At 38.4% G+C, this 26529-nt stretch overlaps 2 protein-coding genes across 4 annotated transcripts in view; one reads left to right on the forward strand and one right to left on the reverse strand.

Annotated features, from left to right (window-relative positions):
- eys (eyes shut homolog (Drosophila)) overlaps positions 1 to 11487 on the forward strand; it is a 178783-nt gene extending 167296 nt beyond the window's left edge. Inside the window, exons 45-51 of the mRNA XM_023327993.1 lie at positions 666 to 848; positions 2090 to 2256; positions 3220 to 3364; positions 6407 to 6581; positions 7294 to 7466; positions 8526 to 8687; positions 9463 to 11487. Of these exons, the coding sequence (XP_023183761.1) occupies positions 666 to 848; positions 2090 to 2256; positions 3220 to 3364; positions 6407 to 6581; positions 7294 to 7466; positions 8526 to 8687; positions 9463 to 10655 (2198 nt within the window). The 3' untranslated portion in view covers positions 10656 to 11487. The remainder of the gene's footprint in view (positions 1 to 665; positions 849 to 2089; positions 2257 to 3219; positions 3365 to 6406; positions 6582 to 7293; positions 7467 to 8525; positions 8688 to 9462) is intronic.
- A 1062-nt stretch (positions 11488 to 12549) lies between these two features.
- phf3 (PHD finger protein 3) lies at positions 12550 to 25969 on the reverse strand. 3 transcript variants are annotated; one of them, XM_014471953.2, is made up of 16 exons: positions 25863 to 25969; positions 24085 to 24331; positions 23049 to 23165; positions 20798 to 22115; positions 20433 to 20700; positions 20023 to 20074; positions 18795 to 18915; positions 17704 to 17860; positions 17501 to 17617; positions 17175 to 17297; positions 16925 to 17069; positions 16645 to 16831; positions 16424 to 16571; positions 15865 to 15954; positions 14901 to 15096; positions 12550 to 14808 (listed from the first exon to the last, which is right to left on the reverse strand). In XM_014471953.2, exons 2-16 carry the CDS (start codon positions 24317 to 24319, stop codon positions 13121 to 13123), a joined length of 4962 nt encoding a protein of 1653 aa, XP_014327439.1. In that variant the 5' UTR covers positions 24320 to 24331; positions 25863 to 25969; the 3' UTR covers positions 12550 to 13120. The 3 variants fall into 3 exon arrangements, with proteins under 3 accessions (XP_014327439.1, XP_023183444.1, XP_023183445.1); XM_023327676.1 differs by having other exon boundaries at positions 24085 to 24335; XM_023327677.1 differs by lacking the exon at positions 23049 to 23165 and having other exon boundaries at positions 24085 to 24335.
- Positions 25970 to 26529: the final 560 nt, after the last annotated feature.

The raw sequence follows: 26529 nt of genomic DNA on the forward strand, positions 1-26529 counted from the left end.
TAATTTAGTAGCCAAACTGAGCCGAGGGCAGTCGCAGAGGGTGCTCTGAAGCACTCTTAGCCATCGCCCGAGGCTGCAGAAGAACATGCAAGGAGCTTCCGCACAAAGAAGACGGAACAGTTTTTTTTTTTTTTAGTCTGGGTCCTCAATGATGTAAAGAAAATTGATGAACAAAAACCTAAACATGGCAGTGTGTTATTTTGATTGAGCGTGGGCAAATTTACACTGAGTCCCATGTGTGAAATCAAGTAGATGGGTGTGATCAGATAAAAGGCAGAGGGGAACATTACTGAATCAACCATGCATTCTGAATGTGTAAATTGAAGATTGTAATTGAAAATCGTCTGGATTATTGTGCTACCCTTGTGAACGTCACATTTAAAGTAAAGCCTGTATGCCAGAATCTCTTCTAAACAGCTACTGATGAAAATAGAATAGGAGTGAGGAGGTGGTAGTATTTGAAAACAGGTCATCATCTAATAGCATCAGAAAAGAAAATTCATGTTTCTTTAAGCCAGGGTCTGTAATATGGTGCAATAGTGCCATCTTTTGGTAAACCAGGAAGCAGATTATGAATCAGACCTCTTGCTAGATTACTACTCGAGCAGAGAAGACCTCACAGCTGCTGGTGAGATTTTTTTCTTCTCCCCCTCTCTTCTTTTCAGCCATCAATATAACTCGTGCCAGATTCAGTGGAACTGATGAGTTTGGCTACACATCGTTTGTGGCCTACACCTCCATCCCCAGCCTCAGTTTCTTCTACGAGTTCAAGTTGAGGTTCACGCTCGCAAATAATTCATCTGCTGTCAGAGACAACCTGATTCTGTTTGCTGGACAAAAGGGACAAGGTGAGCTGAACCCCGTCACCCACAGAGGTGTTTAAAAGGAATCAAGCCAGCAAGTGAAAATAGAAAACTGATCCGTTTTTATGCTATATAAGCCATTTTGGTCATCTCCAGTGTATGGTAATGTACTAAGTAAGGGACTTTCCTTCTCTTCTCCTCTAAACAAAGACACGTCCTACCTAAGGGCTTTTCTTTCTGATGTTGATGATCATTTTCACATTCCAAAAATCACAGGATTTCCAGCTGATGTTTTAGTGTTTCTGACTTGCGTGCTGCAAAGATGTTGTGGCTCGCATAAACCGAACATGTAAACCAATCATCCTGAAAGTTTCAAAATTAATAACTTCAGACACGCTTTGAGGCGAGAGGCTGTTGGCAGCTCTCACAATAAATTAGTATTTTTTCCTCTATGGGGTCAAATTTGCTTGCAGTTAACTGCTGCGCCGTTGTCAGCAGCATATTTCATCTAAAATAAAAAAGAGGGATAAAAAAAATTATATCTTACAGACCTCTGCACTTGTTTTCTCTTGGGAGATCAGTTCATCAAGGTGGAGGCAAAACAATACAAAAGCAATGCGGATAATGAAACACTTGTGAAGAGAGTGTGCTGTGACTGTATGCTTGGAACAAAGGCACAACATAAGAATAGATTAAATGTGAACATTTCACAGGATAACTGCTCTAATGAAGTGCCATCTCTTGTCAACATCATCAAGGAATGTAGTAGCACTAATTATTTGATGTGGGCTCAAGTAGCACACACACTTTACAAAAGCAATAACGTGGAGCCAGTGCTTCCATATTTATTGGCATCCATGCTGAAAGTTTTGGAAAAATCTAACTTCTAATGTGAATACATTATTTGGTAAGAAAAAAAAAAACTATTAAGAAGTAATTATTTTTAATTAAATCAGCAGAGCCTTTTAAGCAGGAAAGATGTGTCTAAAGACATAAATGGCTACAAGAAAATTCTCTCAAAAAATGTCCATTATCCACAGTCTGAGCAATAATTTACATTTATAACAACTGGCACTGTGACAAACAAGACTGAACAAGGACCTAAATTCAGCACATATTTTTTTTTGTCTGAAATTATAAGAAATACTTTCTTTCTAGGTTTTATACACATTTTTGCCATTACCAGTGATCATATGAAGAATGCAATATGTACTTATGTCTAAGTTAGGATGTTTACTTTATATTTTCGATCATTACTAATGACCTCCATGTCCACATATTTTCAGGCAATGATGGGGATGACTTCCTTGTTTTAGGACTACGAAGCGGCAGAGTTGTTCACAGATTTAACCTCGGGTCAGGAATAGCAACCATAGTCAGCGATCGACTCAACTATTACATCAGCATCCACACCGTTATCTTTGGAAGGTCCAAAAGAACAGGGTGGCTGAAGGTAATTTAATGCTTTGTTACAGTTTTGTGTATTTGTTTAATTTTTACAGTGGTTTGTTCATTGTGCAACATTTGTTCATTGTCTCTCTTAGTAGAAGACAATTTTCTTTTTAGCAGAAAACTCATTTGTAAAAGAATATAACAATTAAAAACAATAAAATAAAATATTTCAGGTCTCGTTATGTCGTTGGTTTACTTTTAATTAGTCTCACATCTCAAGTCTTCATCTGACTTAATTTTGAAACACAGACTAATACTAAAAATATTTCATCTTTAGTTTTCGTACCTCAATAATAACTTCCACTCCAATGAATGTAATATTTCATAGATGTTAAGTTTTGTGCGTTCAGTGGTAATTTGGGGGGATTTTCAAGTTTCAGACTGAAAAATGTTCGATTCCAGTCCCCCGCCAGTTTCTCATGGCGTCTGTGGTCAAATATAAAGCATACTTAATAAAATTTAAAAACCTTACTATATGACTCCGTACTGTGAATGCTTAGCTCATTAACTTATTGCTTTTTGTTAAACTTGAAACATGACAAGAGTACATAAACTGAAATATGCTCATATACTCAAAATGATGTAGATGTATTTGTTATGCTGTCGTGTTTTCTTGTAAAGCATTCACTGTCGTTTCTGAGCAAGTGAATTCACTGTAGTAACCAGTGAAGCAGGATGTTTGCATCATCTGACTTTAGTGTAAAAATCTGCAGGCAGTGATTTTTATTTTTATTTTTGTTTAAAACAAGGTTTGAGAGCATTGGTGACTCAGTGCCCTATAAAAGCCTGTTTAGAGGCAAAAACATGGGAGGGTGACTATTAAGTGGACACGGACTGACCGATAAATCTGAGATTGCACAATTCGTCAGGTTCAGCAGATTGTGAAATTGTCCTCCTACTCCTGACGCCTACAGATGCGAGGCTCCAGCGTGAATATTGATGTTTCACTATACGTCTTCCTCAGGTTGATGGGCAGCGGAACAGAACAGGATATTCTCCTGGACCTCTGGTGGGCCTCAATGTTTTCAACCAGCTCTTTGTAGGTGGATACAATGAGTTCACCCCTGAACTGCTGCCACTTGGCTCCAGATTCCGTCAAGGCTTTCAAGGTAAGACTTCAATGGCTTTATTACAGCCCAAAAACTGCTATCTGCAGCGGGAGCACTGGGGCTTGGACTTTCTCCCAGGATCTTTGTCTTTGTGCAAGCAGAGGGAAGGTCTGTAATGAAAAGGGAATTACAGGCCGGAACAGAGCTTTGAGGTTGATTGTATCTGCACTCTGTAATTGCTTCACACCCTGTACAGTGTGTTGTGTGTAAATTCATTCCACTACTGATAAGTCACTTGAACAAGGGCACTATCCAAATAATCTTTTGTCAACACCAGCGTCATTTATGCTCTCTCCCTGGTGACCCTCTGTGAGAACTGATTTTGGAGGGTATTCATTTTGCCTACTAATGTGAAGTGCTGTGCAGCAAAAAATGCCACCACTGTAATGATGACAACTGCTATGAATAGCACCATAACCCTATTTGGCAGTCTCTGCACCACAGCAATGAAGCTTGTCATTATAAAAAAGTCACGGCTGATCAATTTGAGTGGAACAAAAGCTTTTTAGTCATAAGGGACCAGAGTGCTTTGTATGTTTTATTCTTTATCATCTAGAATTCATTTCTCTGTTCTCCAGACAAAGCAAAAATAAAGTCAACCAAAGTAAGACATTGTTCTTTTCCTGCTGTGTTAACTGTGTCACTATTGCCTGCTGGAAAGCGCTACCTGAGCAGGGCCACACCGGTGGAACCGTAACCTTTCTACTCAGGATGTAATGAGAACTCATGAGCGTCTAATCAGATCTGTGTGACCTTCCTCGAGCTCTAATCATGATGGCTGGCAATGAACACACTGATAATGCACTTCAGTCCCGGTTATCAACAGATCCACACTCCCCTGCTGGAAAAGTGAAAGAGCAGGCTGTGTGGCTGCCGCAGCAGGGGATAGACAGTTGCTCTGTTTAGACTGCTGATCAAATAAACAAAAACAGAAACGATTGCCCTCACATTTCTATTGCTGATTCAAAATACAGTCACTTGCAAAAGTATTCGTACTGCTTGAAACTTTTCACATTTTGTCACACTGCAACTACAAATGAATTTTGCAGTTGATGGAAAAAGATATATATAGTCAAAAATGTTTGGTAACACTTTATTTGACGGGTTGTGAATAAGACTGTCATGACACCGTCATAAACATGACATAACTTTAAAAATGATGTAGCTTTATAGCTAAAGTTTAATCATTAATACTTTTATAATACATTTATATCAGATCATGATTTCTTGGTTAATGGCAAGTTGTCAGAACAAAGACATTTTGAATAATGTCAACTTTGTATTAAAAGTGTCATGATTTACCGAATGACACTTTATGACAACAGTCATAAATATTCATGAAGACTTACTCCTGTTCATGACAGGTGTTATGTCATGTTTATGACGGTGTCATGACGGTCTTATTCACAACCCATCAAATAAAGTGTTACCAAATGTTTCCAAAGAAATATAAAAATCATGCCATGCATTTTTCTTCATCCCCCATGGGCATTGAAAAGTAGAACCACTTTTCATTGCAATTGCAACTGCACATCTTTCGGATAGTGTCACATCTAGAGATTAAAAATGTTTGCGCATTGACTTTATCTCCACACATCAACTCTAACCAGCTGCTATGGCCCCTCTAAAAGACATTCCCTCAGCATGAAACTGCCTCAAGTTTTAACATGAGGATAGTGTATTCACAGTGATCTAATGTTAGTTTTCCAGCATACATATATGGGCTCATCTAATTAGTGCACCTTCTCACACATGTTTGCTGTGTCCCTTTTGTGGTTTGTGACAAATTGTAAATAGGACTTGGTTTGCTTATTTTCCAAAAATAGCTTTCTTCTTTCTTTTCCATTTCGTCTCCATTCCACTAATTATTAGACAAAAATGTTAAAATCATGCATCCTACACTTTCCACTTCACAATTATGCAATGATTAGTGTTGGTCTGCCACATAAAACATCAGTAGATTAAGTTAGGGAAATGTTCTGTTATGAATCTGGGTTATGTTGTGTCACAATGCAAATTATTTTCAGCCTTTGAATGAACATGCAGCATGCAACTGCTGAACCTAACTCTGAGTTTCTTGGTTGAACGAACAGGTAGGCAGCTAAATCGAGGCACACCGTCTTTTCTAATCTTCCTTGTTAATTTTCCATTTGGTTTTTTGATGTTGTGTGTTTTCATCACAACAACCACTTGAATCTGCCAAGCAGACAGCATCATGCCATGAATATTCATGAATGAGCATGACATTTCCCAGGCATCCTGTTTATGCCAATGACTAATGCAGCTGAGAGAAAAGAGTCTGCATGGGCAGATGACTGTGAGGGTCGAGTTCGGCCCTTTTTATTTATAGAAGGCCCCGAGTGCTGGAGGTGCAGGCCAAAACAAATATTTTCTTGCTAAAATTGAATTGTAATATCAAAAAGCAAACGTGGAGATGGATAAGCTTGATAACAGATGGAGAAGATTTCTTAGAGGACCGTCAAATTTAAAGGTAGACTTGTGGTGCAAGTGGGTGGATTTAACAACTACAAACATGGTAATATTTTTATTAATAATAATAAAACTACCCCCCATTTTTCGATTGCATATAGTATTTTGCATGTATTTATTTTTGTCTCTTTATTTCAATATATTTTGTTTTACTTAATTTGATTATTTATTTTAACTTTTATGTGTGTTGTTATTATAGTAACATTATTTTTTCCCACAAACCTTGCCATTTTGGCTTCATTTTTGTTTATTAAATGATGCCATTGTAGAGTCTGTAGTTTTGTGCATACCAGATCATGTATGTTTAAGGTATTAACAACATATTTTTTTCTGTATCTGTTGATATACGGTTTTGTTTCGTGTATTAGTCACTTTTCCCATCTTCCCCCTTTTCCCTGAATCCTTGTTGGTGTAACAATTGACCTGTACGCCCACTGCAAGTGCTTTATACTGTTCCCATCTGTATTTGGATCACACTTTGAATCTTAACTTATGTCCACTTGCTTAAAATAAAAAAATGGCTTTCTGTATCTGTATTGGCTCCTTTCACAGGGTGCATTTTTGATGTTCAGTTTCGGACCAGGAGAGATGGGAAGTTTCAAGTGTTGGGGCAACCTGCCGGGCATCCAGCCTTTGGGCGTAGTGTGGGTCAATGTGGAGTCACCCCCTGTGTTCATGTTCACTGCAGGAATGCAGGGACGTGTGTGGACTCTGGTTCATCTGTCTAGTGAGTTAAAAGAAAATTGGGATTCATTGGGTTATATTTTGTAGTGATTCCATTTTGTAATGACTAGATTTTAATTATACTGAACAAAAGTATAAATGCAACACTTTTGTTTTTGCTCCCATTTTGTCATGAGCTGAACTCAAACATCCAAGCGTTTTCTACATGCAAAATAAACCCATTCCTCTCAAATATTGTTCTCAAACTTGTCTGAGGAGGTCCTGTGCTTCTGTGGTTACGCGTGGTTTGTGGTTGTGAGCCCAGTTGGATGTGCTGCCAAATTTTCTAAAACGTTTTTGGAGATGGCTTATGCCAGGTCACAGGTACCCTGAAAACTTGTGACATCTGTGGCATTGTGCTGTGTGACAAAACTGCCCAATTTACAGCGGCCTTTTACTGTGACCAGCCTGAGGCACACCTGTGCAGTAATCATGCTGTGTAATCAGCATCTTGATAGGCCACATGGATTATCTCGGCATAGGAAAAGTGCTCATCATCACAGACCTAGACAGATTTGTGAACAGTATTTGAAAAAAACACATCTGTTGTGTCTATGAAAAAGGTCTGGATGTTTGACTTCAGCTCATGGCAAAATGGGAGCAAAAACAAAAGTGATGTGGTAATATTTCTATTCAGTGTTGTTGCAAAGGATATAAGTAAAGGGAATGGCAGAATTTACAGGTGTTACAATGTGCTTGACTGTTCCCATGTACAGCTGCCAATGCCCGCCCGGATGGAAAGGAACCCTCTGCACTGAGACCGTGTCTGTGTGTGATCCTGAACACCGTCCCCCTCCTCTCTGTGCCCACGGCTCCACCTGCATCCCTCTGCCGAATGGATATACCTGCCAGTGCCCCTTGGGGACTGCAGGACTCCACTGTGAGACAGGTTGCAACACAGAACCTATCAATCCTTATTTAGTTGTTTTTTTCATAAAGCCTCCTGCAAAAGTATTTATAGCCCTTGTACTTTTCCACATTATGCTGCAACCAGAAATGGCAATATATTTTTAGTGGGACTTTATGTGAAAAAGCAACAAAAAGTTGTGCTTATTTGGAGAGTTTTTATAAGAAAAATTATCCATTTGTATTTTGATTCCTTTACACTGATGCAGCTAATTGCCTTCATAAGTCATGCATTTAATAAAAAAGAGTTTCCCTCCTGAGCATTTAGGAAAAAAAGACATATTTTTCTACCCTTACTAGTAGGCTTTGCAAAGTCGACATTGATCAGAGAAGCAGCCAACAAGCTGCTTACTCTGGAGGAGCTGCAGAGCTCCACGGTTCAGGTATAATCTGTCAACTCTACAGTCCTCAAATCTGGCTTTCATGAAAAAGGTCTGTGAAGAAAGACATTATCAAAAAAGGTTTTATTTATAGTTTGCCATGAGTTATGTTGGGGACACAGGAAACATGAGACAAATCTGTGCTACATGCGATGGAAAAATAACTCTGCACATCATCCTGAACACACAATTCACAGTAAAACTTTGTAGTGGCAGCATAATGCTGTGGGGATGTTTTTCTTCAGGAAAACATGTTCAGAGTTATAGAGAAAAATACTGGATGGAAGTGTTTTTGAAGCTCATTCTCTTATTTTGTAAAGAAAATTGACCAAATTTCATATCAAAGAATGTGCAAGGCATCTCCCAAATGAGTAAGTGGTTGAAAAAGGCTTTTAACACCCAGTTGTTAAAAGCTGGGTGATTACAAATTCAGGGCAGAATTTCAGATTTTTATTTGCAAAAAAATATTTTGAGTTGATTTATCAAATCAGATTTCTGTAAAATATATTGATGTTTGCAGATGTAATGTTACATAAATTTAAAAAGTGCAAGGGGTATGAGTATCTTTCAGGGAACTGCATGTTGTTTATAGTTTTATAAGGCAAATATCTTCTGTGGGTTAGTTTTTTTAATTTAACTTCTACCTTGTCTTTTCCATTTAGCTGTGAGGATCACTGACCCATTCTTCAGTACTAACCAGTCTTCATGGATGTCATTTCCTCCAATGAGTATTCGGCACAGGACTGTTGTTGAAATGCAGTTCCAGCCTTTGTCACCTGATGGCATCCTTGTCTATTCTGCACAGCATCTTGGTGCCAGAGCAGGTGATTACATTTAATCTATAGTGAAAGATCACCTTCTTCCTGCATACTTTGTGCTATTTCAACTATTCAACTTTTCCCATTCAACTGCAGACATGGCTCAATATGTGCTCCTTAATTCTGCTCATTAAGTATGTTATAACTATGTCTTTTGGTATTGACATCCTTTATGGTTTATGAAATATTCAGCTTTTTCTGCTCATCTTGGGCCCAATTGATATTAAATTCTGCTAAGTACTTTGACGTACTTGCATCTAGAAACACTATCCAATCTTTAAACATTAGGCCTTCCAACTCTCCCTCCAACACCACCTCCAACCCTAATTCCAGCCCTCATTCCAACCCTGCATCCAACCCTCCTTCCGAACCTAACAATACCCCTCCCTCCGATCCTCTTTCAGACTCTAACCTTAACCCTCCTAACAACCCTATTCCCAACCCTCTCTCAAACCCTAACTCCAACTCTGCTTCCAACCCACCTAATAACTCCCCTTACCATCCCTAATTCAAGCCATATTTCTAATCCTAATTCCAACCTCCTTCCAACCAGTTAATCATTGTGCTTCTGTATAACTAAAATAAAACAATAACAACAAAGTTCTCAACCAAGAAATTATCCTGCTCTTTTTAAGTCAACATTTGCAACATCTACATTCACAATAAGTGCCAAATGCTAAACATTTTTGTGCTTTACCAAGAAGAATTATACAATTTCGTTTGTCCACCACAAAAAAGAAATATTGATAGCTAACAATAGAAATGCTTTTTTTTTTTTCAGGAGATTTCTTCTGTCTCTCCTTGACATCTGGGTTTGTCCAGTTGAGATACAATTTGGGTGATGGCACCCATGTTCTGCAGTCAATCCGGACAGTGGACCTTCATGGCAGGACATGGCATGTGGTGAAGGCTGGCCGAACTGGTCACCAAGGCTTCCTCAGCCTGGACAGCGAGGAGGTTGGAGAAAACAGGACTGAAGGGATGACTACACTTGATGTTGCAACTAACATATTTATCGGAGGCGTGTCCACTTTGAGCTTTGTCTGCCCTGAAGCAACTGAACATGAACCAATGAGCTTCACTGGTGGGCTGAGAGAACTTATAATCAATGGTCAAGAACTTGAGCTAACAGAGACAGGAGCTATTGGTGGAGCAAACATCGAGGACTGGGACGGCACAGCCTGTGGATACAAAGTGTGTCATAATGGAGGTCAATGTAAAGCTACAGGGGCTGACTCATTCATATGTACATGTCCATCATTGTGGACTGGATCTCTGTGCAACCAGTCTGTAAGCTGTGTAAACAACAACTGCAGACATGGCTCAATATGTGCTCCAGCTACTATGCTCTCCTACAGATGCATTTGTCTCTTAGGATGGGGAGGAACACATTGTGACACTAGAATGTCCACAGACATATTCAGGTTTGTTGGAAACTCTCACATTAAATACAAAGATCAGAGATTTAACACAAGAAACTTAAAATTCACACAGGTTTCCTTTAGTGTCTATGCCAGTTCAAGTGACGGTTTGATAGTGTGGCTAGGGATGGCCGAACAGGAAGATGATGACTACCTTGCAGTTGGACTTGAGGAAGGAAATCTGAAGATTGCAGTTAATCTTGGAGAAAGACTTACCCTTCCAATAACTTTAAAAAATCACAGTTTCTGCTGTAGAAAATGGCATAATGTGTCTTTAAATCTAAACCGTACTGTTATTCAAGCGTTTCTCAACAATGAGGAAATCCTGTTTGAAGATTTGGACCCATTTGAGAGATATGTAGCCTTAAACTCTGGGGGTGTGGCTTACTTTGGCGGGTTTGAATTTTACAAAAATGTATCAGTGGTCACTTCTGGGATATTTTCAAAGGGTTTTGAAGGAAATATCAGAAATGTGTTTTTGTTTGGAGATGGGAACCCAGTCCTTTTTCATAAAAACAGTGAAGGCTTTAATATTTTTGAAGGCACTGAATGATAGTAAAACTCTAACTTTGGACATTTTCAAAACCTGGAGGAAAGACAACATGAGTGTAAGGAGTTCTACAACTATTTGTTGAAGACTGTATAAAGTTTTGTAGAGTAATAGTGATTTGACTGAGTTGCATTCAAACACAAAAAAATTGTGGATTAAACCATATATATAAAGAATTTTAAGTTCTCTGTTTCACTTTATTTTTTTCTCCCAGTAAAAATTTAGTGTCTTTCCAGAGATTGGCCATTCATGCACTCACTGGCCATTTTATTATGTACACCTTGCTATTCATGGGTTGAACCACTTTTATAACATTAGAGCTGCCTTAAGTGGCATTGATTCAACAAGCTGTTAGAAACATTTCTGGGAGATTTTGCTCCATGTTGACAAAATAGTATAACACAAAAGATTTCTAGAATGAACATTCAGGATGGAACTTCATTCCACCACATCCTAAAGGCGACTAATGAGGTATTTGGAGTTCAGATAAATTCACTTTTAGAAACTATTTTAGATTATGTAAACTTTGTGAAAGCTTTGTGAAGCATTATCTTGTCAACAGTATTTATCAGGACTGGACATGGTCTGTAAGATTATTCAAGCAGGCTGATTCTCAGTTGTCATAGAAAATTATCAACACTGTATTTACACAAGACAGGTTGGATCAATCAATGCTTTTGTGTTATTTCAAACTCTGGTCCTACTATCTGTGTTGCAGCTAAAACTGAGACTGACATCAAATTATTGTTCTGTTACTATCCAATTTTGGTGAGGTTGTTTGAATTGTCACCCGTTTCCTGTTCTTAGGCTAACATACCTGTTGTAGTCTTCTGCATTTGAAGCCCATCTGTTTCAAGTTTCAATATGCTCTGCATTAAGAGATGATATTCTACAAAACTTGGTTATGACTGATTATTTACCTGGACTTTTCTCATAAACAAGATACTTTCCTCCAAAATTATTGCCACTTACTGGATATTTTTGCATTCTTTGTTGGATAGTAGTGAGCGAAAATGCAGTAGTTACAATGTTCAAATCAGCCCACTTGGAAAAGAAAAACATTTCACATTCAGTCACTAAGACCTAATTTTTTTCCCAGTTTGATCCTTAGTTTGAACTTCAGCTAGTTGTTTGCTGCATTTGATGTGTAAATGCATTAAATTGGTGCCATTTGCTTTAACATAAATGACCAAGTGTACCTACTCCATATCTCTACTGAGGGAAAGAAGATCAAAGTTGATGCTTAAAACTCAGCATCGAAGGGAACAGTGATAAAGTCTGTGATCCATGCACTGAGGCCACGTCGAGGCCTCGGTCCTCGACGTGGCCGTCACAGGTTTGAGATCCTGCCTGGTGACCACTCCTCACAACCTTTTTTCCTGTCTGACCACTATCAAATAAAGGCCAAAGCTGGAACCTTAAAAACAGTTCACCTTAAAAAAAACTCAGCATTGACTGGTTACCACTATCAAGGTAGAACAAGGCTACAAAATGTTATGGTTTGAATATTGTCTGCCAAACCGTGACTTTGGGCTTCAAGTCCTCAGTTTTCTCTGGTATTATAAAGTAAAATGTAACAAAGCGTGGTCCCTCCCTAAAATGTTGCAATTCTTTAGCTAAATGCTGTTCAGTTGGTCGAAGGAAAACTACTTCTGCTGCTGCTGCTGCTACTTTTTCCTCAATTGCAAAAAATATAAAGTCAGCTGTTGGCAAACATTTCTGCCCGACAGGTATGGTGTGGAAACTAAAGGGCCACCACCCATCACTCTTTTCAGGGCTGCACTGTTTTAATTGGTTTTAAATAAAAGCAGATCATGCTTTTCATTTTTGTTTTAAACATTTGTGTTAACACTTGGATTTTTTTACTGAATGTAGCAACTTTTAAAAAAAAGCCACCTTTGGTAGTAATTACCAATACAAAAGGATTAGTTTTATTATGAACTGTACATAAACACACGGTGCAAAGGCACACATTTCTAGTGTATGTTACAAGCCAAAATGTACACACTTTCTCAACCGAAAGCTTATAAAATATTGAAGCAGTTTAAAAGAAATTAAAATAGAAAAAAAGCACAAAGCTGCTGTTTAGATTTTCCATAGTTAAATATTGTTAAACATTCAAGCTAAAACGTGGAGCTCATCTTATGTTCTCCATTCGCCCACATTTTTGCATGTGACCAGGAGACTGATAGTACAGCAGCATAATATAAACAAGATAGAGAAGAGATAAAACATTAAACCGTTCCAGTATTCTTTTGTTGGTCTGAATTAAAAAAAAAAAACAGTTGGGATCTCATTTGGCTGCACCATTAATAACATAAAATGGAACTTCATTGTTGTATAAAATAATTTTATCAATTGCCAGTGTAGAAAAGTGGCATGTACCAGCCATGTGATCAACACGCTTCAAGTCCTTAAGAGCTCAAAACACTCTTTAGGCAGGATTTTAAAAAATCAACGCAACAGTATTACGACGAGTAGCTGTCTTTTGAACTTCTACGTCCGTTCTCGTAATCAGAATCCCGCCTGTGCCTGTGTCTGTCCTTGTGATGGCCGCTGTAATCGTTGCTGTGATGCCTCTCTTTCCTCCTCTCACCATGGCGGTCTTCTGAGTGGCCGTGGTGCCTGCTCCTCTCCCTGTACTTTTCGTCGTCGCCGTACCTTTTCTCCCGCTCCCTGTCATGGTGCCGGCTCTTTTTCTCGTGGTACGAGTCCTTGTGGTAGCTGTGCTTCCCATAGTGATCTCTGTCTTCGGTGTTTCGCGGCCTCTCCCAGGGGTCGGTGTAGCTCTCGTTTAGAAGTTTCTGGTCTCTGGCCCCGGATGATATATGGCTGGTTGGCTCTGAAAGGCTTTCGGGATGCGGAGGAAGGGCCTCTGAAGTGCCGTCCTGATCGCTCTGCATGTTAACATTCTGGTCTTCTGTGTTCAAGTTGGACATAGTGTTAGAAGTCGTGGCACCTAAGTTGTTACAGCTGCCAGCGACTGGCTCAGAGGCTTCTGTGTTCGACAATTCTTGATGTCCTTGGACTTCAGGAGGATTTGGATTTTGACTAACTGCAGCACCAGGATGACTCAGGCTAGGATCATCCTTACTGGGAAATGATTTACAAGGGGTTTGATTTATTTCTTCCAGCTTGTGCCTGGCCTGTGAGAGCTGCAAATATCCTTGGTGAAATGGTAACAGTGGATCCTTTTTAATACTGCTTGACACGAGGACTGGTTTAGGACCTGAAACATCGGGAAGGCAGGCTTTATCCTTTTGTGGCACCATTGTTTTATCTTCGTTCTCTGAGGAATATGCTGAAGACTTTTTCAGTATTCCACTTAAAGGAACTTTTGAGCTGTTTGTGTGATCTGCAGTAGCCTGGGATTCTGACTGCAGCGGAGAATTCCCTTCACTTGTTTCCTTTTCAGATTCAGACAATGGGCCAGAGCTGCTTTTGTTTGCTGAGGCAGAACCGCCGGTTTCAGTGCCACTCGGATATGCCGACATGCTCACCAGGAACGCTTCAGTCGATACATCTGGGGGCTTATCTTTCAGTGTGATTGATGTGTGATGGACCACAACAGGAGAGACTTTTCCCGAGGAGATGTTGGAAGCAGACGCGTTAGAAGGACACGGCAGCTCGGGTCCAGCTTTAACAGATTTAGTTTCTTTCTTCCTGATGAGAAAACGAGAAGAGGCACCAGCTGTCGGACCCTTTGAGTCACCAGTTGATGCATCTGTTTTGGGAGCAGGCTTGGTCTTCGGGGTGTCGTGTCCTGTTGTCGCAGGTTTATCTCCGACATCTGGCAGAGGAGGTAATTCCCCGCCCCATCCCACTAACACACCTGGAAGAAAGCGAAGTGGCTTTTGTGTCTCCTGGTTCCCCGGCTCTTCTGTTGCAGCTGGTTCTTCAGAGGAATCGGCAATAGGCTCGTCTTCGTTAGTATCGAGGGGTTTTTCCACCTCTTTTTTGAGAGAAGCGGTCAGAGAAGAGAGGAACAATTTTTCCTCCTCCTCAGTGTTTCTTGTAACTTTTGTGGTAACTGTGATGGGCTTGGTTTCTGGGACAATCCTCGTAGATTCACTCACATCCATAGTGAGGAAATCTCTTTTTGGTCTCTGGCGAATGATGAGTCCAAGGAGGAGGTTGGAACGGTTGTTTTCCAAACCTATCAAAGATATCAATTATTTTGAAGTGTTGCATGAGTAAGTTTACAAAATAAAAACAAAACAATTACAAACTCTTTATTGCCCTAGTTACCTGGCCCGTCAAAGGGGACAAGCTGATGAGGAACTTTTTCTGTGGCACCAAGGGGAATGAGATACATATCCTTCACTTGTCGCAGGTTATTGGATACCACCCCAAAACGCCTACGGCTGCTGAAGTAGGCATAAAGAAGAGTATAGGAGATCTCATCTTCTTCTGTCTCCGGGGAGAAACGAACCAGGCACACCTCCTTTAATGAAACAAAAGCCATGTGTCGGTTAAAAAAAAAAAAGGTTTAATTACATTATAAATTATTGCATAATTAAATTAGACATCCACTTTAAGTTAGGCCACAGCTTCTGACACATTAAAAAAACAACAGTCATTTTTGTGTTATTGAGCGTTTAGCCGGTGAAATATGAAAATGTTGGCAGGCATTTGGCAATCTCAGAAAGAAGGTAAGGATCTACACTCTCAAAGAATAAAAATAAAAACAGCTTTTTTTAGTAATACTAGGTACTGACTGTACTAATAGTTAATATAAGATGTTGAAGCAACTTCAAAATATAATCTCTGCAATAATTTTGGCTTTGTCCTAAATAACTAAAGATCCTGTTTTATGGGAACAGGACTGCTCTCCCACACAGCATGACATAACTCTGATTAATGTAAGCCATTAATGACCGCTCACAGCAGAAACGCTAGGAAAAATATTTTTTAATGATGTTCTTGAATTGTCTTGTATCTCTAAGTTGAAGCCTTACAAAACAATAGATCTGAAATCTCACTGATTTCAGTGTCTGTGATTTACTTATTTTTCCTAATTGAATCTGTAAAATAAATGTTCCATGCAAAAAGATTTGGAATCCAACTTAGAAAACTTCTATATAAAGTAAAATCCTTGTCGTTTCATCCATGTGCACCAAAATACTTAAATAAATTAACGCAGGTAGAGATTACTAACTCATATTTTAGCTTTTGCTCGATTCCAAATAAAGAAAAGATGCCCAATACTCACTTTTGTCCCAGTTGCCCGAATCTTCTCTAAATAGTCCCAGACTGTTTGAGGACTTATCCTTCCACCAACTTGGATGCTGTCTGGAAGGTCCTATTGAGACAAAAAAAAGACATTAACACAGTACAGACCAACAAAATTAGAAATGCAAATTTACCAGATTTTTAAAAACTGTTTAAAGACTTAAAGCTACTTGCTGGATACTTCATTTTTTTTTGACAAAGTAAAATTGTATTGCTTTTTTTAAATTATTATTATTTTACAGTATTACATTTCTAAGCAGTTATAGGATGCTGCAAGTATCTTGGTCATGTCTCTGAGGTTGTGCATGCTTCACAGGTAACAGCAGCCACTTATGTGGCAGTCAAACAATTTGAGCCTTTCTGACTCTTTTTGTGTTGAAGTTACTCCCTGAGAGTTGTTGAGCTGTGTAAGGGGTGCACAGCTGCTAATCCAGACACTTCTCATAGGCTGCACCTGAATGCCTATTTCCATCTGCACTTCACTGTAGTGTTTACTTTTTACGACAGAATCTGAATATGCTTTTCTGTATCCACTTTACCTCCGATAAGTTGTCCAAAATGCCTGAGACAGGAAAAGCTTTTGTCACAAGTTTTGCCACCGAGTGCATGTGAATGAATCCTCGCCACAGGGACTTCAAGTTGGAAAGGAAAGCGGCTTCTTCATCTCTTCCAGCCACGTGATCTGACCTGCAGCAAAAAAGCAACAGTGAGAAAAACTTGCAAGAGGCAAAGTCATATGAGGTCAAGCAGTGCTTCCCACCTTGGTTCAAAGCCTGATTTGGCATTTCTGAAGCTCTCCTCCAAAACGGTAAGGTGCAGGTCGTCGTCGACTGAAGGAGGCGGCGTGCTCTTCCCCTCCTCTGATTTAGCTGAATGCCTCCGTACTACTGTGGTTGCAACCTTAGCCACCTTGGTTTGGGCCTCTTCCACTGGGGGCGCCATACGACCTTATAATAGAAAATAAAATAAACCAAGTTGGATGGTTGGAATGCTAATGTAATTAGTAAGATCACAATCAGGAAAACAATTTCAGCTCTTACCTGTGCAGATTTTGCAATGTAGATCAAATAAGTGAGACTTGTGTTGACTTGTAGTGTCTTTCTCAACCTTTGTATTTTCTTCTTTTCTTTCCGGGGTTTTGGGGGGTTCTGGTACTTCTTCAGTCACTTTGGGGAGAGGCTCAAGCTAAAAACAAAGAGGAAAAAAAAAGCTCAGCATGTATCATTGAACAGCTTTTGGCTATGTTTAAGAAACAGAAAAAGAATTTTTGCTTTAAACTTTGGCATTTACCTCTACAGGCTCTGGTGCTTTCATCGGCTCCTGGCTCTCGATTTCAATTTCACCTTTGTGGGTAATCTTAGTAATGGGTCGTCTTTCCACCTCTCTTTGCTCCTTTTCAATCATCTCAATAGTCTAAAACGGAATAAACACACAAGTTTTTTTTTTTTTTTAATTCAGGCATACTTCAAGACAACAGACCAAAAACATGCAAACTTTTCAACATAGAGTAAAAATTACCTCTTGAGATTCACTTTTAATTTCAAAGCTCAACAAGAAAGTCAGTACAAGTTGTCAGTGTGTGCAATAACAAACAGAAAACATTAAGAATCACATACATGTCTGTTCTCTCTCTGTCGCCAGGCAGCCAACTCTTTTGAGGCCAGCTCCTCCGGACTCATGCGAATTAGGTTACCAGGAGAAATTTCCCCATTAAGAACCCTTTTGAACAGAACCTGCAAAAGAAAACAATTACAAATTACAAAATTCAGATGTATAATGGCAAACATTTGAATTAAGCCTGGCATAAATAGGCACTTACATTATTTTTTGTATCTTTTAGGTTAAACATCAGGCTTCTGTACTTGTTCTTGTATTTGTGGTCAGTGTCTTTATAAAGTTGAAACAGCTCTCTTTCAGTCTTCTTGGCAACCTCAGAGGCTCTCTCCTCTGGGATGTTTAGCTCTGAGTCCTTCAACCTAAAATGAACAAGATGTCAATTAGTTAGAAAATACGCAGATTTTAGATTACGCATGTTATAGATTTGGACAAGATGTGCTTCTAGACAAATAATTGTTAGAATTTATTTCAGCTAGAATATATTATGTGAAATTCAAAAACTGGGGAGAACAGAGAAAAGTGTCTTAAAGTGAGACTTTTAATTTTATTAGAATTTAAATTTACCTACACAGTTTAGGTAAATTGCTGGTTCTTTTCAGACCCAGCAAGACTCAGCTGATAATATCCACCCTTACAATATATACTACAGTTCATAACATTTACTAATATTTAGTTAACCACTGAAATCTTTATTAACTAAACCTTTTTATATCTACAGTCTCTCATTGTGGAAGAAATGAAAGTATTAACATGAGAACAATTTGCTTTTATTTACATAAACATGCTATTTTAAACAGTTTAAGAAACAAGAATTCTATTGCAGGTAATAATAAAATATCTGGGGATAAATTCCTTTCAACGGTGCTTAATGCTTCCTCGCAACGTGGAGTTTGTAGTTACGAATATACACATTTATGACAGTTAAGTATATTTTATGGGGAAAAAAAACTGGGTACATTTAAAGCTTTATCATAAGACATTGCAAAGTTGGTCATACACCCCATAGTTTCTGCAGTCTTCTGCAGAGAATAAGAGTAGAAAATAGCACACAAGTGGTTGTATTTGAAACATTGAATGTAACTAGACAGCCTGCAAAAGAGAAATGACCCTGAGGTCAGTCAGACATTGGGTTTTAAGGGGAAAGTATGACACACATCGTATCACTTCTTTGCTAATGCTGTGGAGCTAAGGGTCTCCCTTTTTGCTCCTGACAGCACACACACAGATGAGAGTCGTCATGGAAATATGATCAGAAAGGGTTAACAGTTGTGTTTACTTCTAAAATATACTGACCTCTGTGTGAGAATTTCTCTCAGGGAATCACGCACACTTTTCCTGATTGCCTCCACAGACACGGGTTTCTTCGAAGTCAAAGACGTAGCCTTGCTTTTAGATTCGTGTTTGGACAGACTACCTGTGACGAGAGAATGCTAATATGATCAGCCTAGGTAATAAATATTAAATGTTAAACTGTGAGTTACAAAAAAGTATATCAAAGGATTATCAAATTTAACTTCAGCAGAAATTATTTGATTGTTTATTCTATCAAATAATCTAACAATTAATCAGATTTAAAAAATTAGAATATTCTGCAGATTTTTTATTTCACCACTTGAAGATTTGTATACACTATTAGAAACATATCAAAGGATACAAAATGTTTTTCTAAATAAGAAAATAAGCATTTTATCGCCCAAAATGCAAAAATTTAGCATTTCTTTCATAAATGCCTAATCATTTGGAGTAAAGGTTGCATCAAAAACATGTGAAAAGTTCAGCTCTTTCTGCTTGATTTAACAGCAATACATCTGTTGAGTAATTTTTCATTTAACCAATTAATAAGTAGAGAGCAAAAGTTGCGTAATTGAGTTTTTTACTCATTTATTTGCAACATTTAAACCAGGTGAAGCTAAAACTATGACATTTGAGGAGTTCTGTGTAGAACATATTTAAAAAGTTTTTTTGTTTATCTTAAATGCAAAATTATTTTTTTTAGTTTTGACTTAATTACTTCTCAGAGTGTTGTTCTTTAAATAAGCCAAAATTATGACTACAATTAAAATATATTTTTAAAAAATATATTTAAATTACAATTAAATGTATCTGACTGAAAAAAGCAAAACAAAAAACAAACAAAAAGTAAATAGTTATTTTAGAAATGAAATGGACTGCAAAGGTGAATCTCAAAATTATTTTCTATTAATTAAAACGTGTTTTTTATCAAATATGCAAGTGCTTAAATTGCTCTCGTATGTGTCTGGCCTATTTTTACCCTATTCAATCAAAATAGGGTAAAAAAGAAAACACCCCTAAAGATATATACATATATAAAACAGAATAATATTTATATAAAATAAAACCAAGTACTGCAGATTGTTGTTCAACGTCAGTCTTCAGTAAATCTTGTGGACGTCCTTATAGGAAAGCTGAACCAAAGAAGGCCTTCTGGCCTCAAGGCTAACAGGATGTTAAAAACAGAACTAGACAGAAATATTTTTACATTCACAGCTGTTATCTGCACCTGTTTTATGAGCTGCTTCTTTGACATCTGTGGACTGTCTCCTTTCTGCATCCTGTTTCAAAATAACAAGAAACAAAATACATTAGATATACTACTTAGACAATTCATTAAGACAAACAGAACAAACTGTGCATTAAAAGGAAAGTCCCCAGTGACACAGAAATGCTAGTAGATATGGTAGGTGAGATTAGTGTGTGAGAAACTAAATGTTTGAGTGGAATGTGTTATCCGAACACCTCTCGTTCAGCCAAAGTAAAAGCAAAAAGAGAAGAAACCCTTACTTAGTGGAAACACTGGCTGTGATTAATAGAGGATGAATTAGCTGGGGAAACAAACATCTTAGTAAAATAAAACCAAATAAATAAAAAACAGATTGTTTAACTGAGACCTCCCAAAAGACTTCTGCTTACCTTCCTTACTGGTCTGACGCCCCCTGATGCGAGCGGCTGGGACGACCCTGGACGGGGTTTTTGAGGCGGCTTATGATCCTGCACTTCAAGAGTTTCTGGCTTGGCCTCTGCTGAGGGCTCAGGATCCATCTTCTTACTTTCCTCCTCACAGCATTTTAAACACACATACATCTGGTCCTCCTCTTCCATCTCGCGCACTTTGGCAAGGTCGAGGCCAACGCAGTCGCCATGGAACCAATCATCACAACGACCGCATCCAACCATGAACCTAAGCGAAGCATCAATGTGTTTAAAAGATGTTTCTCGAAAAAATGCCTGAATTCAGGTATTGTACGTGTTATATATAAGTAGAGAGCAGCACTCACATGTTATTATGATGTTTTTTACACAATCCACAGCAGTTGTTTCCATCCCAGACACTCTCAGTATCAGCAGGCTGCTCTTCAACCGTTTCCTTCTTCACAGGGGGGGCGTTATCTGGAACAAACAACTCTGGCTCATCCAAAGAGATGCTCCTTGAATTCCTGCTTTTTTGTTTCTGGAAAATCTTTTCAGGCTTTTTGGCTTTCTCCTGTCCTCCCTCTTGAGTTTTTAGAGAATTGCCTGGATGATGGTGGTGATGATCAGCTTTTGAGATATTATGAGGATTATTTTGCCTAGCTGCTCCCTGATGGTCGCCAGCGCGATTAGCCGTTACTGGTATCTTCTTTGCAGCCGAGCTGGGTGTACCTGGTGATTTTGGCTTCATTTTATCTTCCCCTCCACTCTGCAGCTTTTGAACTTTAGCAGCGTGCTCACTGTGTGTGTTTTCTACGTGCCTTTTCAAAGGAGAAGAATCTTGTTTGTCCTTCATAGTCTTCATTTTGTGCAGGTCTTCTCTGGTTTTGGATGGCTTGTCTTGGGTCGCTTTATGCTCCTTATCCGTGTGGCTTGTTTTGGATGAACCCAACTCCTTGTTCTTGCTCAGTGTTGGTCCTTGTTTAGGCTTTGGTGGTATTTTGGCTGCAGTTTGAAGCTTTTCCTTACCATCAGTCTTGTCTTCATCAGCTATATCTTTCTGAATGCTCAGTGGATGTTTGACACCGTCCTTTCCTTTGTGGAACGGCCTTTTCTTTTTTACTGGAATTTTCTTATCTTCGTGTTTCATCTCCTGCGTGGAGATGGTTTCTATTACTGTTCCGTTTGACGTCTGCACATCATTCGGGTTTACGTACGGGCCTAAACCGAGATTTGCATCATCAGATAAACCCTTCTCCGTTACATCAATGGCCGACGCATTTTCTGGTGCTGGGGTTTCTGGTACTGGATTCTGTATGCAGACAGCACCTTCTGGCAAAATGGCCATGTCGATGTCACCACCATAAGAGAAGCCGTCCTCGAAGCACGCTGGCTCACCCGTGTCAAGGCTGTGTGTGTATGAGGGTCCGGGAAGCAACTCAATTTTAAATCCGCCAATTGTGACAGTGAGCCGTCTCAGTTCGACTGTAGGATTCAACCATACTCCACTGTCTAGATCACTGATGTTAATACGCCCCCCCAGAGTCAACTCTTTCTTCTGCTGTGCGCCTTTAACTCCTTTCTCAATGAGAAAAGACTTGCTAAGCCATTTGCCTTGTCTCCTTCCAGGTCGTCCTCTGATTAAGGTGTTCTTGGACATCCTTGGCTGTTTGTCACCTCTATGATCTGAAGCAGAAGGAACAGAAAACAAATATCACTCCTTGTCTTTTTAGCAAATTTCTACATATTAAAAAGCTCTCTAACGACCAAACATTTAGAGAACAAACTTTTCCTGTGTAAAACCATCCTCTTTGGGAAGGGTCTTCACAGCACATAGGTTTGTAAGTTAATAAATTCATAAACAATTTTCTCACTGACCGTTATGAGCTGGACATGATATCTTTAAAGGGATTAAATTAACATCGGAGATGCACCAATCTGAGAGTTTGTGGTCTGTCACTGAAATGGGAACCTGTCGATTTTAGCCGGCTTCAGTGCCTTTCCAATAATGAAAATGTTTTTTTGTCTACTGTCTTAACAATAAAAAACATCAATAATAGAAAGAAGTATTTCAACTTGGTTGGACAAATTTCAAACATTTCTAAATGCTTTATGCTCCATGTCTGACAGAGGTTAAAAGTTCAAATAACAAAATAAAGCAGCGTTACGTAACACAGCTAACATTTGTGTTGTTTGATGAAGCTCTTATATCTGGAGCTCTTCTGTTTTCTCAATAACTATTAGTGTAAAAATTTAACTAATTTCTACTGGTCTAAATATTTGCATAAAAGCAAACATTTATTTCATAGACTCAAAAGACAATGGTGAGCAGCAGACTGTCCATCGACAGCAGGCTTCCTTATCAAACTCCGTGTACATCTAAGCTTAAAATAAACTACCAATACTAAAACAAACAAACATCTATTGATATAACTGAAGCAATTTATAATTTACCAGATCACTATGTATATTTTATTTCAGAGTCTAACAACTATTTTTTTGTTTCCGGCCAGATGATCACCGCTCAATCATAAAATTTCTTTTTCTGATCACCAGATGATTTTTTTTTTTGTTTTTCCAATCAACATTTCACCTAACATTAAATGACTCCCTACTTACCGTAGTCTAAATTGTTGGGATGTTTCTTCTGCTTGCCAGTGATTTGTTTATCCTGTGAGGTCTCAGCAACATTCAGTTCACTAGAGAGGCCTGCAGATTCTGAATCCCTACGCGGACCTACAAAAACCAAAGAGGAAAGAATCTAGCTGCTCCTTATTCCGACGTAAAGCGCAAGTAAACTACAATTGAATTCTAAATGCCAGCTTTTGAATGACAGTCACAAATATTACTGACTTTTTATTGTGCTTAAAACAAAGTCTTGATCTACACATACTGCTGACAAGGCTTGGGCCTGTCGCAGATATCAAAATATAATAATATTTACAAAAGCCCATTTCAAAACTGCTTATATTTCCTACTACATTATTCCTAATGTTAAAATTTTTTTTAGTATTAATTAACTCAGCTGAGCTCTGCAGGCTAACATTCCAATGAACCAACCAGCTGAATGCAGCCTAATATACTTGTGTTTCTCTATAATGACAATAATTGCAAAACAGTGCAATATTTTGCATGGTTGCTTAAAAATTTTAAATGTATTTTTTTTCCCTTTTTATTAAAATCAAAATAGATGATATTATCGCTGCAATATTATCACTTAAAGTGTTTTCTTAACTGCAGGACTAGTTGTTGCTTTTCTGTTTTGAACAAAAACAGAAAAGCAGTCATGCAATGCAGCTTTGTTTCTTTGCAATTTTTGCTACTGTGAAACTATTATTTTAACTCAACGTTATCAAACTGGGTCTCGCACCAGCAAGTGTTCTGTGTTGATAAAACAAGGTCTACGTACACACAGCTGGTTACCATGAGGATCTTACAAAAGCATCTCAGTGTTTGAACTCGGGTCAAACTGGCTTAAAAATTAACTACGCAAAACCAGCAAAGAGAAAACCTCTTTACAGATATGTTTATTAAACTTTTTCTTTTTTAAAGGTTTCATAAAACGAGTGAGAATTTTACATTTTTGTTTTTAAAGGTACAAACCCAAAATCTAGACAAGATCATTTTTCTCAACATTGTTTGGCTTTGGACTTACTTGTTGAGCCAGCAATGTGAAAAGCAGGATCTTCATTTTCCAACAGATTGAACTGAGTGCTTGCACATCCAAACATGGGGTCTTTGTCACTGAGCATGTTCTTTAGAGAGTCTTCCAGTTTGGCTCCTGTCCCAAACTCATTACTGGCTTCACATTCCAAATTCTGATTCAATGTTAAGGACTCATCCAACTGGTCACTGGGTATCAAATGGTTAAAGGTGTCCACAATATCCATGAATGCTGCTGCCTTCCTGAACCAAAACAGCAAACACAGTATGAATAAGTGGCACAAACTAAAATACTACATTCCTAATGTTAAGAAAACCGTCCACAAGGCTTTAATCATGTATATTATGAATACATGCAAATGTTTTCCTTTTCCCTGTGAAAAACATACCTTATATTTGTTATTGTGATTTTGATTTAACAAAACCATGTTTGATTTGCGCAAAGATAGGTACATTGTTTAAATTAAGCAAGTAGGCCGTTACATAACACTGACAAGTACATATGTACCGAAAAGTAACTGATCGATTTGATACGTCTGTGCCTGCTTATTGAACTTGCGCATAATGAAGATTTCATCATAATTTATTAATTCATTTTTAGGATTTAACTACAAATTTTAATTAGAAAAGAAATGCAAGCTGAATGTTATTTTTGTTTTAAAGCAGAATGTTTTATATTTGACTGTAAAAATACTCTACAGCAAATATAGGTCTAAAGGTCTGAAAGAAAGGTCATGTCACGTAAAATGTAAATTAAGCTAGTAAAACTTTCAAACATTGTTGAACAATTCATGGAATCCGAAGAATACAGAGATAAGTGGATTGCACCTATTTAAAGATTTTCGGCTTCTAAAACGCAGCTAATTGAATTTTTAACCATAATCACGGATTTATTTTAAAATAGTAATATCGTTTCAGCTGCAATTGTTTGCGTCAACATAAGAATCAGGATGCATTTGCGAACGTTCGTTATGTGCCAATGAATAAAAAACAAACAAACAAAAAAACAACTGGGCCAAGCAAACTTTATTTTTTGCTACTGCGAGTGGCTCAACATCTGGCTAAACTTTGCCGTGTTTACCAACAGAGATTGCAAACAATCTAAATACGAGTTCTGGTATTTACTAGCGAATTCAACTTGAGAACTCTTAGTGGTCAATTTGTAAAATAGGCTAAAAGTAAGGCAGCGGATGACGTGTATCCAATATTTTCTGGATAACAGCCGCAAACACTACACAACAAGCCACATTTAAACAGAGTGTGCGCCACAAAACAAGACGGGAATCTGATAGGTTCATGTTTGTTTTCAGTAAGGCTAAGCTAAAAATCCACCCATAAAATTTACAACCAAAACAATGCCTCGCTGAATCAATTAAAACGTGTTAGCAGGCTAGCATGCTAGCACTGCAGGACAACAATCCGCTTTAAAACGCCATCATGGATGCTAGCACGCTTTACTTTTATGAGAAAAATATACCCCTACAGTAAATCGCTGTTACAAACCTTACCACCACTCTTTGCTTCAAAGATGTCGGGTGCTTTAACATTCAAAACATTGATTATTTATGACATATATTTTTGTGCTAATCTTGGGAGCTAAATCTCCGAAACGGCGGCAGCTAGATAGCTTTAGCACGGGCCTTGGCTATCAAGTTTGTTTGTAGCCTGAATATTGATACGAGGCCGTTAGAAGATCTCGATTACGTGCATGTCGTGATAGACTTGCAGTTGGGTTATTGTGAATGATTGGTTGGTGTGTAGCAGACTCACCTCTCCTGTGCCGCGATAACGTTGCCCACTCGTATAAGGTTACATTCTAGCACAGCTGCACCCAGTAACTTCCTCTAACGGAGCCGTCATTCGTCCCGCTGCTGCAAAGCTCCTGACAGGCGACTACAGTGGTCACGTGGTTTCTGTTTACGGACAGACAGCAAAGAAGCTCAATCTCCAAATATGACGGATATTATGCCTATATTACTTTGCATCTCTACTATATTCAAAGTTATACTTTCATAATAGTGTCAGTATGGCGGGGTTGACATGCACCCTAAGAACTTTAAGAAACAACAGCTCGAATAATCTAAAAGTGAGAATCTCTAGTCCGAAAGGTTGAAGCCGATGTATTAAAATAAAAAGACGCCATTTGACATAGACTTTAGTTATTTAGTAGAATTTTTCAGGTCAGATTTCTACCAGTCCTATTGGACAATGCCTTGTTTTAATATTTATTTTACTAATATCTTGTTTATGACATTTTTAAAAGCTTGTGTTGACTATTAGAACAATGGCTTCCAGTTCTTGCACATCCACACACCTAATTTAAATGGACTGGTCATTCTAATAGAATGCTGAGTTACCTATTGGTACACCCAGAATCTTCTGGAAACTAGGACATTATTTTTTATATATTAAGTGCAGGAAGCTTTTAGGTCTCGAT

The sequence above is a fragment of the Xiphophorus maculatus genome, chromosome 22, assembly GCF_002775205.1.
Source record: "Xiphophorus maculatus strain JP 163 A chromosome 22, X_maculatus-5.0-male, whole genome shotgun sequence".
NCBI lineage: Eukaryota > Metazoa > Chordata > Actinopteri > Cyprinodontiformes > Poeciliidae > Xiphophorus > Xiphophorus maculatus.

What these genes read in the sequence shown, in the direction of transcription:
- phf3 (XM_014471953.2), bottom strand. Translation starts at nt 24,319, where the DNA reads ATGGATATTGTGGACACCTTTAACCATTTGATACCCAGTGACCAGTTG. An exon ending in TCCCAACAATTTAGACTACG is followed by an intron (nt 22,116 to 23,048) that starts GTAAGTAGGGAG and finishes CTTCTGCTTCAG; the next exon opens with ATCATAGAGGTGACAAACAG. An exon ending in TGTCCCCTTTGACGGGCCAG is followed by an intron (nt 14,809 to 14,900) that starts GTAACTAGGGCA and finishes TATCTTTGATAG; the next exon opens with GTTTGGAAAACAACCGTTCC.